The sequence below is a fragment of the Dipteris shenzhenensis genome, chromosome 24 (assembly GCF_047967505.1).
Source record: "Dipteris shenzhenensis isolate YYH24624 ecotype China chromosome 24, Dip_SZ_1.0, whole genome shotgun sequence".
Classification (NCBI taxonomy): Eukaryota; Viridiplantae; Streptophyta; class Polypodiopsida; order Gleicheniales; family Dipteridaceae; genus Dipteris; species Dipteris shenzhenensis.
This window is the reverse complement of record NC_141619.1, coordinates 18,397,487-18,414,459: the sequence shown is the minus strand read 5'-3', so window position 1 is coordinate 18,414,459 and position 16,973 is coordinate 18,397,487. Positions and strand designations below refer to the sequence as shown.

Genomic DNA, 16,973 nt, shown 5'->3' with positions numbered 1-16,973 from the left:
GCCTCTGAGATTGTGTGGGAGCCATGTCTAGTTCTAGACCGGCATGCACAGTTTTGATGACCATCATTGTCATGTTCTGTTCTTGGTTCCGTTCCAGTTGTCCCTCACCTTTCCTCCATAGGGGGGTGTTAGGAAATGGAGTCAATTTGAGTGACTTTTAGTGTCTTTCTATTAAGTTCTAGAGGAGTACTATACTACTTTATATCCTAGAGTGCCACGTGTCACTATGGGACTTATCCCATATACATTTGACACTTAGAGTTTGTGTGACTATCCTATAAAGGCATTGTACTTTCTCATGTCAAATCAATGAAGCCTCAAGCCTTTCTTGATCATGTAAGTACTTTGCTTGGTTGTACATTTCTTTCTAGCATTATTTCATTTCCATTATGTTTGCCTAGTCTTGCTTTTCTACTTTTCTTTCCATTGCATGTCTTGCATCTTCAAAAAGTAAAGTCAATAGAGCAGATCTGTATGTGGAAGTAAAAGAGCAGGAAGCCATAGAGCAAATTAAGAGAATCCTATGCATTGGGGGACTGCCAGATAGCTACCTTGGTGACGAGGAAGGATATACAAAAGATGAAAAAATTACATGCCTCAAGAAGGAAGTAACCACAAGTCGAGTGGGATGAGAATGATGTAAGTTGTATCACTCAAAAAGGAAAACAAGTGCAGGTTTATTTCAGAGAAAGGGTAGCAAAAGTTAAGATTCTTAGACCAAACAAATAAGTGGAAGGGTATGATGCCAGACATAGGACCCGTGAGAATATGATTTACTCGAGGCAACGTCAGCTCTGTTCGTGATGTCCTAGAGTGAGGCCCACAGAGCGGGCTAGGGTGCAATAGATATAGATTTCAGACATGCTCTAGAGACATTAGGACCATGGCAGAGACCCCGGTTAGGATGGTTCATAGCCTTAGGTACCCATTGTTAGAGCATGAAGCCAAGTTGAGTTAGTTTGGTGTGTTCTAGTAAGTTCTAGTCTAGTGTGTCCTATGGATGCCACGTGTCACATCGAGAGTTATCCCATATGAATTGTTGTTTATATGTGTGTGTGTGCTCTATATAAGAGTTGTACTTGTTTAGTGTCACATCAATCAAATATCAGGCTACAAGCTGTTTGGTCTACATGTGAGTACTTTCATTTGTTCATTGCTTAGTCATTTCTTTTCCACTCTCTCTCTCTCTCTCTCTCTCTCTCTGTCTCTCTCCTTCTCGACCATGTGCCTTCATGTGGTATCAGAGCCTCCCTTCCTATTTTTCCCTTCTCCTTGCTTTAGCTAGAGGATGAGAGAAGCCGGAAAATGGAAGCTCTCCTCTCCTCCAAGATAGAGCTCCCTTCCACTCCTTTCTTCCCATCTTGCTTCCCTTAGCCTCACCTTCGGAGCCGTTGGAGCTGATCTACCTCGCCATTAACTACCCCTTCTTCAGCCCGAAATGCCTCGTCAACAGTGCTTCTTTTGCCTCGCCATCAGCCGCCTTATCAGCCTCACCACCAGCTGCTTCATCGACCTTGCAAACATGCCGTACAGCCCGCTGCAAGCAGGCCATACAGGCCATGCAATCCGTACGGACAGAACGGACAGTTCCAATTGTTGCAGGTACTATGAGGGGCTAAAGAGTATTTCGGAGGCCACCCACGTGACCAAGTGCTACGAAGACCCCAGAAATTGCCCTTAGAGGCATGTAATAGGATTTAGTCTAGATTTTTGACAAGTGGCATGTTGCCATTTTGAAATGAGCTTGAAACTCTTGTAAAATGAATTCACGTTTGAAATTCAGAACAGACAGCTCTACGCTGAACTATATACTCAAATTCTCTCTTCATGAATAAAAACCTTCGGGGGAGTCCAGCCCGACGTTTGTCCTAGGCCCTAGTGTGTTTGTAGAGAGAGGGAGAGAGGGAGAGAGAGAGAGAGAGAGCAAAGGACTCCAGCCTGTCAGTACTGTCGGCCCACTGCTGCTGCACCTGCTGCGACTGCTATTGTCCGCACCAGCCCTCTTGTGCCCTCGGGATGCATGCCATTGCTGATATTCAATGCCTTTCCCATTCTGCATGAGCTAGTGAGCTGAGCTGTCCTCATTTTGCTCACAAATTGCTGCTCCATCTCTCTCATGATGACATCTCGATCCTCACCTCTCTGCTCGTGGAGAAGTTCAAGGGCCAAGGCTTTCCTACTTGGCAGACGAAGCTGTAGTTGCTTCTCATGAAGGAAAGAGTATGGGACATCATTGCAACTGATGCCACTTCAACGGATCAACAACAACTCAAACTTTGGAAGCAACAGAATGACAAAGCTATTGATCTTATTGGGCTATGCTTGGCAGATTCTCTCATTCATCATGTCGACTTCAAATCCAAGGCTAAGGAGATCTGGCACCGATTGGAGAGCTTATTTGGTAACAAGGTTACTAACTCCAAAGTTTTTCTGAAATTAAAGTTTTATGAGCTGAAAATGCAAGAAAATGAAGAGCTAGGTGATCATTCCACACTTGACCATGTCTTCACTCTAGGGGGCCGTCATCGAGGAGGTGAAGTCTACGCTTGCTTTGTAGACTTTCGGAAATCTTTTGACATAGTCCCACGATCCTTTATGATTAGGCGACTTAAGGAGATGCAGATTCCAGGAGATATGAACAGGGGGTTTGACGAGTCTGTATGAGTCAGCCAGAGGAAGAGTATGTGCCCCGAGAGGCCTATTAGATTGGATTGAGAGCATAATCGGAGTGAATTAAGGATGTCCCCTCTCATTGTTGACACTCTTTGGGCTCTACATAGATGAGATCACAATCTTCATTGATCGCTTGGGAGGTGAGGGATCATACCTGGCTGAGTTGATGATACAGATACTGCTGTATGCAGATGACATGGTCCTCCTATTCTCCTCAATAGCAGGTCTACAGAAGCATTTAGAGGTGTTTTGCAAGAAGAGAGACTTGATAGTCAAACTTGGCAAGACCAAGGTTGTGATTTTCACCACCTCATGGGGAGTGGTTTACTTACCGAGGAGAGCTAGTGGAGATCATGTAGTCATACATGTGTCTTGGGAAAGTCTTCACTGGACTAGTTTTCACGATGGTTCATGCAGCTAGAGCCCCGCTTATATCAGAATGGAGATCCTGCTGTATTATAAAAAAGATATTTTTCCAGCAGAGGGAGATTTCATAAAGGAATCCTAAGTTTTCGTGTATTCTACATGGTAATAAAGTGCAGTATTGATTTTTATCAAAAGATCAATATTAGAGGAGGTTAACACTACCTTCAAAAATGGAAAACCTTGAAAATCCTTCCCCGCACTAAATATTTTTTTGGGAATTTTCTGCAAAGCCTGAAACAATTGAGATAAAGGAAAGAAATGTCAAATCGATGAAAGTCATTTACATAAACAGTAAGAGTAGTAAACTGCACAAATCTGTTACATTATACAAGAGAACTCGCTATTGATAAGGGTAGTTCTAATAGGGAAAACCTAAAGACCAAAGTTTGTCTGTAAGACAGATCGATCAATCATATATACTTCAGAGGTATACGTAATTTACAAGCAGGCATGACTGCACATGCCCACATGCTTGCATTTAACTGCAGTTATGGTAAATCAACCGTTAACGTTATAGAGGTGAGCCACCATGCATCATTTTGATAGTCACCACCAAGTAGACGACAAGCGGTGGAAGGATCAACAAAAATAAAAGCTTTCCAAAACCACTATTTATTTGAGTCTACAAGCCTATAATGGCACCTGTAGACGAGCTTGTTCTGCTGCTTCTTTTTGAGATGTGAATTGCTCTCTTGTCATTATTTCTGCATTGCTCCGATAGCTGTTCTAGTTAAAAGTACCAAATAAGTTGTCACAGTACAACTAGAAAGTTGATCCCCCCTTAGGAAAGCACAATGAAAAACAAAACACGTACTGCTACTGTTTCCTTTGATGCATGATCTGCCCTTAGGCGTTTAGCTGAGTAGGAAACGAAAAAACATAATTCATTCTTTAAACCATGTGTACACAGATTCAAGGTGAGGTGTGAGTGTATTCAGCAGACAGTGCACCCATGTTTCGTTTTACACTGCCATTTCCCCATTCCTTACTTCCTCCATTCTTTCTTTTCCATTAACCCTTATATCTAGATGAATCCAGAAATATGCCAAAACTATACGCTGCAGTTTTATTAACTTCATGACAGTCACCCGCTCTCTCTCTTCCATTAAACCCTGTCTCTTTTATTTTTCTCGGCGTTTCTTCCTCCAGCACATGGTTTCATGCTTCAGCAGATTTGGTTGAGCACACTTGCAGAAAGTAAATATAAAACAGTGATACCATGAAGGATACAAGAGAGAAGTAGTAAGACAAAAAGAAGAACGTGATAACATAGTGGGATTAAGACGGTTGAGGATGGGTGGGCACACTAGCTAGTCGTAGCATTCCTACTGGAACTGTCATACATATTGTGAAAAAGCTCTTTGAACAACATACAAAGCAAGAACTACCTTGGGAACAGAAACGTGCTCTAGTGGGCATAAAAATCATTTGCGATGCCTAAGCAAGGAAAAGGGGCCAGGGCTGGATCATTCAAAAGAGAAAGAAAATAGATGCTGTGAGTTGCGCTGGGGAGCAAAACAAATGTCGTCCGTCATCTCATATTGTACAATTGATTTGTATTATCCTCCGATCTTTCAAGAAGCATGTCTTCATTTTTCCAGATCAGTATAACGAATGCGTTTGAACACATTTATAAGGCATGCGATTTTATCCAATCACGTATGTCCAAAGTTTGCAATGAAAATAAACCTATGAGCAATATACTCATCTCGTTCATATTGTGTTAACGAAAAAATCGTCAGAAGTTCAAGGAAAAAAAAGATCGTCAGAAGTCCAGAAGACAAATTCACACCCGAGTTCTACCAACTGCCTCGCAAGGTCAATATCTTCGAGATAGAAAAGATCCGTGGAAGTGATCTGGCTATCTAGATAGTCCTCGTACCTGCCAGTGCAAGCACATAGTATAAACAACAACGTTGTGCGGGCACTAAGCTTTGACAAGAACGATCCATATGGAAGAAATGTGGGCGAATTTTGTACGTTTCGAATGAATGGATGATGGTCTCGCCGAAGGAGCCGGCGAACACGGGGAGAGAGACAGTTGCTCGTCGTCTGATGCTGGTGGCCATACTCGATGTGAGAACGAAACCACAAAAACGTCGAACTGGATGTTATTAAGCAAATTCATGTGCTTGGGCGAATTCTCGTCGCCACGAGGCCGCGTGAAGAAACTTTCATCGCCATGTGTGTGCTTGAGTCACGGTCACTTGAGTCACGGTCACAGGAAACTTTGGTAGGTAAGTTAGTTGATGTGCATTGAGCCAATGACTTTGGCCCATAGGCTTGCATGTATTTGCTGTCATTGCTTGCACAAATTCGGAGAGCCAGGCGGCATCTCCGTGGATGCCATCACACATGGATGAAGACCTCTCAGTTGGATTTCGGGATCACACGAAACTTTGGTAGGTAAGTTGGTTGATGTGCACTGAACCAATTACTTGGCCTAGAGGCTTGCATGTTTGTGCTTGAGCAAATGTTATCATTGCTTGGACAAATTCGCATAGCCAACCATGGATACCCATCACACATGAATTAAGGTCTCTCAATTGGATTTCAGATCATAGGAAACTTGGTAGGGTAAGTTAGTTGATGTGCGTAGTGAAATAATGACTTGGCCCAGAAAGCAAGTAAAAGCCAAGCTTAGACTAGCTCATCCAGGTATGATTCATCTACACGATTAATTGTAGCGATTGGTGATCTCTGATTGTAAGAGAAATGGCAAGCTCTGCATTTGCGGGGATTACAGGAAGCTGAATGCTCAAATAGATAGTGTCAAATTCTTTTTAGATTCCTTTTATAGATGGAATACTTGACCAGGTTGCAGGCCACGAGATGTACTCGTTTAAGACGGCTACAGTAGATATAATCAGATCTCTATAGCACTTGAGGATCAATCCAAAACTGCTTTCATAACAGAGTCGGGTGTGTATGCTACTAAAGTCATGCCATTTGGTTTCATAATGCACCATCTACTTTTTAGAGATTCATGGTTGAGGACTTTCGGGATTATCTCACAGAGCTCATTGCCATTTATTTGGATGATTTTTGTAGCTTGCATTATCTGCTAGAGGCCTATCAAGGACCTTTTCTTTGAGCAAAGTGAGGGACTCTATCACTATCGATGGTGGATAGGTCCCTCTCACATGCCATTTAAGGGCCTTTCCTTATTAGAGGAAGAGTCAAATTCAGTGAAAGGGCTTAAGGGGTGCTCCTAGGATCTTAGCGTAAAAGTATTCGTATGAGATTTCAATGCCAATGCTAATGCCTTCAAGTGTTGAGAGCACAACTAGGGCCTAGTACGAACCCATGGGCGTTCTTAAGGGTCAATATGAGCAGATGGGCGGGAATCTCCACCACATGCCTAGATTACCCTCTCAAGAGGATCTTGGACTCGCAATCTATGTGTGTGCGAGGATGGTGGTAAAGCTTCTGGATATATTTACAGGTAAGATAATAAAACATCATGTGCATTCATGCATATGTTTGTAAAACATGGAATCTTACACATGAAGTTTGAGTTTGGAGGTGGGTTAGTGATTGGAGACCTTTCAATACATAATGAAGCTACATCTTGTGTAGGATTGAGTTTTTGTTTTTTTAAAATCCAAAAGGTGTTAATGCCCTTGCCCATTATGTTCATGAAATTTTGGAGAGAGAGAGAGAGAGAGAGAGAGAGAGAGAGAGAGATCACCACCCTTGAGCATAGATTCATATGGAGAGGGGAGCTCATGAAAATTGAGGACTCCAAGGTTTGCAAGATGTAACAAGTGTTAATCACACTCACACATAAGTGATTGTAAGATGCGTTGGTGTGTGCATGGATAGATGTAACTTTCGTTAAATTTGAGACTGCCATCTAGAGGGCCTCTCATCTAATAAAGAATTTACGATGGGGCTAAGGAATTACATTGCATGCAAGCTATAGTAAGAACTTGTGTGTGCAAACATTTTAAAAACATATGTAGTTCCAACGAAATGTGTGCATGTATGTTATATGCATATCTTCTTGCAATGTAATTTAGGGAGGAATCCATTCTAGCATAGTTTCATTTTCTCATGAAAGGCACACATTCATCAAAGGAGAGGGAGTGTAAGATCTAGCAATGATTGGGGTCTATAGGCTTTTGATCAATTCAAGGATTATTTGCTCGAAAGATAAAATCAATGCCATTAAAAGCAAAACGCAACTATCAAAACATAATTGCTAGCTTTAACCCTATATATTGGAAGGGTACTCCATGTCATAAAATGTATAATGGGTCAAGGCATAGGTAGACTCAATAAATATAGACTTAGCATTTCATTAGAAGAACATATTTTGGGCAATTTCTAGTCTTTAAGATTGATATCGATATAAAGAAAACTTCAAGTTCACGAGGTTCTCAGAAACAAGGACACGAAGATGTGTGACAAATTGAAATACCTAATAGAAACAATCCTTCCTTTTGTTATTGAAAACATGATGCTTTGTAGCTATTGATAAGATCAATCTCATAAGCAAGGCAATCCATATGTGGTACATCCTTTAGGATGAAAGAGAACTTCTCCCATTGTTTTTGCTAGATAATCTATGTTATAATTTACCAAGCCAATTTTTAGTGTATGAGACTCTACTTTTGCATCGGTGTATGACTTTGTAATATTTTGACAGTGCCTTTTAAAAACTTTGAAAACAATACAAGAGTTCAACAATTTGTAAAGTGTTGAAAATGATGTGATGGTTCCCCTCTTGGGGTCCAAGTTCATTGCCCGAGGTGCCTCAGAAGGTAGCATCTATAACCTAGTCTAGAGGATTGTATAACCAAGGGATACCTTGATCTATGAAAATATAGAATACTTGTAGGCAAAGGTGCTCACACCTTTCGACAATCTTCCTAGTCCCCCCCTCTATATGCTCTCCCAGGTGTCTTGTAGGGTGTAGATGATATTGTGCCATATATTGTGATAAGGTTAGTCACAAGTCTCGTTTGTTGCCCACTCATCATGATATTACCTAGAGATTCCACTATATGAAGCTTGCAATTGTGTTTGATACGTTGTCCTTCAAGGATGGCTTATAGGTATATATGATATTCCATATATTGTAAGGATAGTCTCACAGTCACATTTATTTCTTGTCCATCAAGAGACTGCATCATGCTACCTAGATATTCCAAGCTAGGAAGGTGGTATCCATCACATTGTCCTCCAAGGAAATATTTGGGTGCTAACATATCGAAGGTGAAGGAGTCTTGAAGATGCTATGACAAGGAGATAGTATTTATGAAGAAATGCATGTTTCGCCTCTCCTCCTCAATCCATCAAAAATCTTAAAATAGCATACAAGAGTCCTCTATGCCAAATTATAACTCCTTTAAAAATGGAAGATCATCTTCAAGTCTTTAGCCTTGCAACAATGGTAGGTCTCATCTCTCTCATCTACTACAAACACGGATCAATTAGTAGGCCTCCATGGGCCACCAACTAAAAGAAATATGAAATTGTGAGACCAAAATTTGGTAACAACCTCAACGGGCACATATTGCTCCTACCAATGCCACTCTCATGAGGGGATCTAGGATGAGGCGTGCACCTATCGACGTCTACCAATATATGTAGTGTAAAGAAGAAGGCATCCAATTGTAGACACCTACCAATGTGCATAGTGTATACATCTCTTGATCTATACATTGTAGACATCCCCCAACTATAGACATCTTCTAATGTGTGTAGTATAAGAGAAGAAGGCATCCAATTGTAGACATTTGCCAATGTGCATAGTGTAGACATCTCCCAATGTGTATAGTGTAGACATCTCCCAACTATAGACATCTTCCAATGTGTGTAGTGTAAGAGATGAAGGCATCCAATTGTAGAAATCTACTAATGTATATAGTGTAGACATCTCTCACTATGTGTGGTGTAAGAGAAGAAGGCCACCTCCTTTTGCTCTTTGACAAGTCATCTCCTTTACCCTCTCTGACTAGCCTATCCTACATGGCCAAAACTATTTTACACGGTCCCAGTGCATGGCCAAAAAATGACACTGTCCCCTATGAAAGGGGTGCTCTCTAGGAGCCAAAAAATTCCAAGGCTCTATGCCTAAAGTGAGTTCTTTGACTATGAGCTTACTCAAGAGGGCTCTACCTTGCATCTTTGGGTTAATCATTCTTAAGCCACGCTCTACCCATGGCATGATAATCATCTGCCATCAAGCTCGAGCATCTCACACACAATCTAACCCTACCCAAATAAAATTTATGCAATAATCAAAGTTGCCCCATAAATGCCTTATGAAAGCACTAGCATGATGTGATGTATCAAGCCATCACTAAAAGGAATTTGTTTAATCCTAAATCTGAAATAAAGAACTTGCAATGGGTACTCTTTTGAATGGGGGAATATCTTACTCTATGGGAATATCCAATCCCACACAGTAGCACATATATCTCACCATTTGACCTCGAGGTATCCATGTGAAGCCAAGATTCCCCTAGCTTAGCACTTCCTCTAACACTGTGAGGAAGCCAACTAATGATTGATCTTGGATCTTGTTGAAAAGGTTTTTTTCAAATGAAGCGCAATTTCAACTGGGAGAAGGGTGCACAAACACTTTTAAAATCAATAGTGCACAATACTATTAAAATCATAGATTACCATGTGTTTGCTTTTGAAAAGCATGAAGAAATACATCCACGGGTCAAATGAAATCTAATGAGGGATATTTGCTAGTTGGGATTTGTGGTATCTTTGATCCGAGGATTGCAATAGTGGTAAAACCTTGGATGCTCCTAACTTCATTAATCGACTTTGATCAAAGTAAAGGTTAAATGTTGGTCTTGCATTGTTACTTTGATCAAAGTAAAAGTTAAATGTTGGTCTTGCATGAGTGGAAGGAGTGCATTGGCATGAAAAGATGTCACTAGTTGTGATACTCTCGACTATCCTAATAGTTCACTTTGAGTGGGAACTATAAGAAGAGATAAGGACAAACATTTGATCTTCCAAGATATCAAAAACTCTACCAAAATTCCCTCATTATCCTAAAGCTTTGCACAATCTTGTTGACTTGAAAGCATGCGTCTTAATCATAGAATCAAAGATGGTGAAGACTTAGTACGTTTCTCCTTTAATGGGGAATCATTTGAATCGTTTCCTCATTCGACCACTAAAGTTAAGGGATGACTGAGTGGTTTGAACCTCGACTACTTCCTTAACTTTGATTGTCTTGAATGAGATCCTATGCAAAGAAGCAAGCTTGCCTCACATTACACGTGGAGAGAGAGTTGTTGAGAGAGTCATAATAGCTTGTCTCTTGCATCCTCATTGCCTACATGGTAGGAATCAAATTATAGGGTGTTGTTATGTCCCTTCTTAATAGGTCTTTAGCAAAGATGGCAACAATGTTCTCATCAAGACTATTTGTAGCCCATTGTGATATTGATAACTAAGGAGTATTATAGTAACCATATAAGATGATGGAAGCTGAATTTAGACACTATTCTAGATACCTTTTGATCACAAGATCTTATAGGATTCATCAACCATAAGGTGTTTTTGGTACAGATAGAGATGAGTAAAGGTGCCTTTCTTGTCGAGCATCAAGGATGTTCCAATCAAAGTACACATAGCAATTACAAAAGAGTGCTATGTGAAACTTCATGCAATCACAAAAGAGTACACATAGCAATTACAAAAGAGGGCTATGTGAAACTTCATGCAATCAAATCAAGAAATTTGATTTTGGTATAGATAGAGATGAGTAAAGGTGCCTTTCTTATTGAGCATTAGGGATGTTCCAATCAAAGTCCACACATCAATTACAAAAGAGTGCTATGTGAAACTTCATGCAATCAAATCAAGAAATTTGGCCTCAATATACAAGCTCCTTCAAATGATATACGCCATCAAGGTATCTCAAAACACATGGTTTGAACACTCAAAGAGATTGGAACCTTTCTATTGAAAAGAAGTGGCTCCAAGGTCTCAACAATAAGGGACCAAAGTAAGTTGATAGAAGAGGATGAGGATGAACACCCAAAACCAAAGAAGAAGAGGCTTGAGTGAAGAAAGTCCTCTTGAGGAAGCACATCTTGATAGTTGGAATAGGGAAAATGGAGACTAATATAAATATCTCCTTCATTATTTCAAAAGAATAAGAGCGGCCCCCAATATCCTCCTCCACATAAACAAAATTACCTTCTTGCCAAAAGCCAAAATCATCTCCACAACAATTAAAGTTGCTTCTCTTGGTCCCTTGCAATAGTATTCTTCTTACAATCACGAGTTTGGCTTGGTCCTTACCCCTCTCTTGATGCCTTAGCCTAAGTGCCATACGATGTCATAACACCAATCTTTTATTGAGAAGCCAATAGCTTGGGCCCTCATTCAAGCAGCCATTTTTTGAAGCTTGTGTAGGAGCTTACACTAAATCAAAAAAATCTTAATAACAAGAAACATATGCAATCAAACATTTGGAAGCTAAGAGACATTAGTGTTTAAATGCTTGTCCAAAAAAGGGAAAGTTTCTAGGAAACAAGTGAGCAATATTTGAGCCAAGCATAGTAAGTAGCCACAACAATGAGCCAAAAGGCTGGATTTTTCAAAGAGGATACCTTTTTCTCAAAATATTTGACAACCCATCCCAATTACTAGCTTTTAAGGAAAATGGGGGTAATAGAGGATAGTCACAACTTGACTATTTTTCCCTATTTTTCATTTTCATCACACGTATTCTCAATGTTTGGTCCCCATCTCTCTCTCTCTCTCTCTCTATATATATATATATATGTATATGTATGTATGTATGTATGTATGTATGTATGCATGTATGTATGTATGTATGTGCGTGTGTATGTACGTGCGTATGTATGTATGTATGTATATACGTACATACGGACATCTGTGTGTGTGTGTGTGTGTGTGGTGTGTGTGACACACTGAGAGCTATAGAGTTTTCGACCTTTGCCAACCCCATTTAGGGGTTCTAGGACTCTTGGGAACCCTTCAAGATCTTCTTCTCTACATCCTCTTCACCCTTCATCTTTTTTGCATCATCTTGCAGGCTATTCAGTTCTTTCATAGGCCGTAAAGCTTTGTTGTTAGTCCAAACACCATCCCCCCCCCACACACACACATACACATACATATACATATACATATACGTATACATATACATACACGTATATGTATACATACATGTATATGTATACATACACGTATACGTATACGTACACACACATACACACGCACACACACACACACATCCCCTTGGAGATCATGTTGTCCTCCAGCTCGTGGTTGGGTGATGATGTGTATGCTTGAACACTAGAAGCATTTATACTTAATGGGAGAATTTTGCATTTATTAGACATTTATTGTAGACTAGCCCACATATGCTATTTGTAATGTAAGTTTTTTACCCCTTAGCATTTATTAATATGGGAACTTGATATATCCCTTGGGGCCCTTGCAACCTTTAGGAGGGCATAAGGGAGGTACTCCTATAAACATTGGACTGACCAATGGATTGCAAATTTTTGCAATTACTATTGCTAGACAACATTGGCATATAGACACTCTATACATTAGTAGTTATATATAAAGATATAAAGGATTACTAATAGCTTTTCCCTATAGAATCCCAAGGAAGGGGACTTGTTCTCTAAATATATAGGGAGGTATGGATATATGTATATTCATATGCGATTGGAGGAGATTTGACTATAATAGACCTTGAACCCCACACCATAGGAATCATCATGAATTTGGCCTCCTTTACGACTAAATACATGTACTATGGTTGGATTTACTGGCCTGAAAAATGTTATCATGGTTTGGTACTAGAAGTGGGAAGTAGATTGTATTACGTAACAAGTACAAGAAATCTTTGAAAAGAGATCTCATGGGCGACGGTTATAGAGGAAGTGCCTGTCACGCTGAGTCCACTCAAGCAAGAAGACACAAGGCTTTGGAATCGACAATAGGATCAGTCTCTACAGATTGAGTGCTTATTGTTCCTTGCGATCGAAGCTATACTCATTACAAGGGCTCCTAATCTCAACACTACAGTAAGCTCTATCCCCTTAAGGATAGAGCTTTGTTGGTAATAACTATTGGAATATGAAGCCAAAGTGAGTCTAAAATGAGTGTTATAGGTGTATTTTATAGTCTAGTGAGTCCTAAACATGCCACGTGTCATATTGGAGCTATCCCATATACACTATGGCTTTCTAGAGCCTAGAGTCACACTATATAGTGTTGTACTTGTCTATTGTCTAATATATCAGTCAACATCAAGCTCTTTGGTATCATGTGAGTACTTGTCCATTGCTTTCATTTTCTTTCCATTTCATTTCCATTACGCTTGTTATCTTTCCTTCCCATTCCTAGTGTTAGCTTGCTTCTCTCCCTACCACTATGATCTTTCATGTGGTATCAGAGCCATGTTCCTAGCCCTGCTCTCTCTTACCCTTTCCCTTCTAAGAGGTTGAGGTGAGGGAGGCCAATGAAGCTACTCTCCCTCCTCCTCCTTGGAAGGCTGCCCTCTTCTCTCCTTCCTTGAGCTCTCTTCTCCATGCCATGATTTGCCACCTCTCTTCTCCTTCCTTCAACTACATCTTTCTGTGACCTACAGATGATGTGATGCTTCTATCTGGATCTAGAAGAAAAATTATGGCTTTGTGTCTCAAAAAAGTTGAAGAGGACCTTAAGTACTACAAATTTTGTTTTTACATCATTGCAATCCGAGTTTTCTGTGAAAAGTTACAGCCCTTGCAAGAAGTGACGAAATTTGTTTCTGTGCACGAATTTTGTTCTGGAGCTCAATGATTTGATAGCCCAAGCATGATGCAACCAGCTCAACGTGGACTGTCCATCCTCATCATTGTTGACCTCTGCTCCAGCCCGCCATTTGCTCCTTCTGCCTGACATTCTCTTAGAGCTGCTGCCCACAAGTTGGTGCCCGTATTCTACCCATCATTCTCTTGGAGCTGCTGTCCTTCTACTTCTGTCTGCCATGAAGAAGTTTCAAACTTGCTCCAGCTCATGAAGAACTTATCAAGGTGAATCTCCACTTTATACTATTGCATTGGAAGTGAAGATGCTTCCAGTGTGATGTAAGCACTCCGACACTACTTCGACACACTACACTATAGTGCCTTCTCTGATTGGTGCATTGCTTCAAGCTTGATGTGAGTCCCGCGGTTACACCTTGACTTCTTCGATCACTTCTCCGAGTGCTCGTGGTGCCCGTGGTACACATTGGTTGGCTCCTCGAAGTGCTCGTGACACCTCCAGCCTCTACTTTGACACATTGGTGATGCTCCCTTAGCCATTTTGAGAGTCACTATGTGAGTGCTCCATTTAGCTAACCCATGGACTTCAACGACACATATCTTGGGGAATTCCTACTAGCGCTTCATCGACATCGTCATTGTCTCATAGGGATGTGCACACATGTGCATTAGCTACTTGGAGGACATCTCTTACTCCTAAGAGATCTATTTTCATTATTCCTACAGCTTGATGTATTTTGGGGTCCTCTGCCCTACCCCTAAAATGATATGTAATGAGTGTTTGGTTTTCATTGAGTCTAAAGGTCCTCTGCCTTGGATAGTCCTCCTAAAAAGATGTTTTGGTTTTCCTATTTTGGTGCGTGGCTTCCTAACATGTCCTATTATGAAGCCAAGGGGGGATGTACTATGGGAGCCATGTATTGGCTTTGATAGATTTAGAGGGGGGTGTATTGTGGGAGCCATGTATTGGCTTTGATAGGTCTATTTGTTTATTAGGCCTAGCAGAGTTCTAGGATGTTGGTGTTTTCCTAGACCTATGAGCTGGTCATGTAGCCATGCTATAATATGAGCCTCTGAGCATGTTGAGTCTCAAGCCATGAGAGTGCTTGGATCAACCTCTGAACATGCTTAGACTTTAGCCTCTGAGTTACATAGGGTGCACAGTTTGATGACCGTCATCATCATGTTTTGTTCTTGGTTTCATTCCAATAGTCCCTCACCTTAGACCATCATTGTCATGTTCTATTCTTGGTTCCATTCCACTAGTCTCTCACCTTGACTTCATGGGGGGGTGTTGGAATATGAAGCCAAAGTGAGTCTAAAATGAGTGTTCTAGGTGTATTTAATAGTCTAGTGAGTCCTAGACATGCCACGTGTCATATTGGGAGTTATCCCATATACACTATGGCTTTCTAGAGTCTAATGTTGCACTATATAGTGTTGTACTTGTCTATTGTCTAATATATCAGTCAACGTCAAGCTCTTTGGTATCATGTGAGTACTTGTCCATTGCTTTCATTTTCTTTCCATTTCATTTCCATTATGCTTGTTATCTTTCCTTTCCATTCCTAGTGTTAGCTTGCTTCTCTCCCTACCGCTATGATCTTTCAATAACACACACACACACACACACACACACACACACACACACGTGTGTGTATACTCTTTTAGAAGTAGTAAATCCTGGACTTACCATAAAAGCTAGACCATGACCTTTTTTGTTCAAACATGTGCTAATCCGTGAGGAATTGCTATTAAGGGATATTGTTTTTTAATTACCCATGGGACTTTGCATGGAAATGCACATATAAGGTGAAACGTTGCATGAATATAGACCGACTAGGTTGGCCTGAATACGTTGATGGCTATATAAGGCCTCCCACTCAAACCATTGCGATTCAAAATGCAGCTTCGATTCCCAGGGTTAATGCATGGTGCTTTGTCGTTTCTCTTTCTCTTTCTTTTCCTCTCGCTCATACGATAGCTTCTGAACTATGCTACCGCTGATACTCTTGTCCATCCCTTTGCAAGATTGATAGCGGGAGAGGCAAGCTGTGTGGACTCCTTGTAAAGGAAAGAAGCTGCTGGTATAGACGTCCACAAGACATCGTAGCTCTTATGACCATAAGGAGACTCTAATCAATGCTCAGTCCAGGGATGAAACACGGCTCTTATACACTCGTTGATATCAGTCAGTAGTTATATTGCCTGTAGACTTATTTGGTATTGAGCGTAACTTGCCTTGAACCATGCATGTAGAAATCGTGCTATTCTCCTTTGCATGGAGATAGGATAACAAAGTGGCTGAACGATCGAATTTTGCACCAGTTTATTTCAAAGGCAAGGAAGGACCTCGTGGCATAGCTAAAGGCCTGAAGACCACTCACTATTGACAGAAAGTTTCTACAACGGAAGCAAGCCAGGTATGCATTGATTGACACCCAAATAAAGCCATACCACGAACAAGTATTAGTAGTGGTGGTCTAACTTGTAAAGCTATGCATGATCGCTTAATCTTGATAGCTACACAGATACTTCATGTATTGGCCAACGGAGTCTTCTACGTGAAAGGTGGGTGCGCAAAGATACTCCAAACATCTACATAGTTATGCTTTAGAGTCACGGGGAGTACGCAATCACAACCAACTACTTTGTGCCCAATCAATGCTCCAGCATATGACGATCTGCGCTACCAAGGCCAGTCATCACGATCTGGGATCCAGGATATGACGATCTACGCATGCTTATCAACACAACTGTTGACTATAAGAGGTAATCTAGAGACCGGTAGGATCTCCTTTTCAAATCTATATGTTACTCTTTTATGGTTGTATATGATCCCATAATCTAATAACCCACCATCGATTATCATTACTATTTGGGCCCTTGTGAAGCTTTATAAGGGTTAGATGGTGGTCAAAATTTTTGAACTTTAGTTGGAGCACTCGAGCCAGTAAGAGGTAACTACTATCTCAAATAACATTAATTTTAACACTAATGATAGGGTGGAGCACTCAGTACTTTACACCATTTATAGCATGGTAATAGTGAGTATAATGCCAATATACCTCTTAAACATATACCATTTTTTCGTGGGTA

The 16,973-nt window shown here is 40.7% G+C and overlaps 1 protein-coding gene across 1 annotated transcript in view; it reads right to left on the bottom strand.

Moving 5' to 3' along the window:
- LOC147886312 (uncharacterized) overlaps nt 1-5,168 on the bottom strand; it is a 100,268-nt gene extending 95,100 nt beyond the window's left edge. Inside the window, exons 1-4 of the mRNA XM_087395089.1 lie at nt 5,080-5,168; nt 4,892-4,981; nt 3,742-3,820; nt 3,262-3,330 (exon numbers count right to left, since the gene is read on the bottom strand). Of these exons, the coding sequence (XP_087251215.1) occupies nt 3,262-3,330; nt 3,742-3,820; nt 4,892-4,981; nt 5,080-5,168 (327 nt within the window). The remainder of the gene's footprint in view (nt 1-3,261; nt 3,331-3,741; nt 3,821-4,891; nt 4,982-5,079) is intronic.
- Between the last annotated feature and the right edge of the window lie 11,805 nt (nt 5,169-16,973).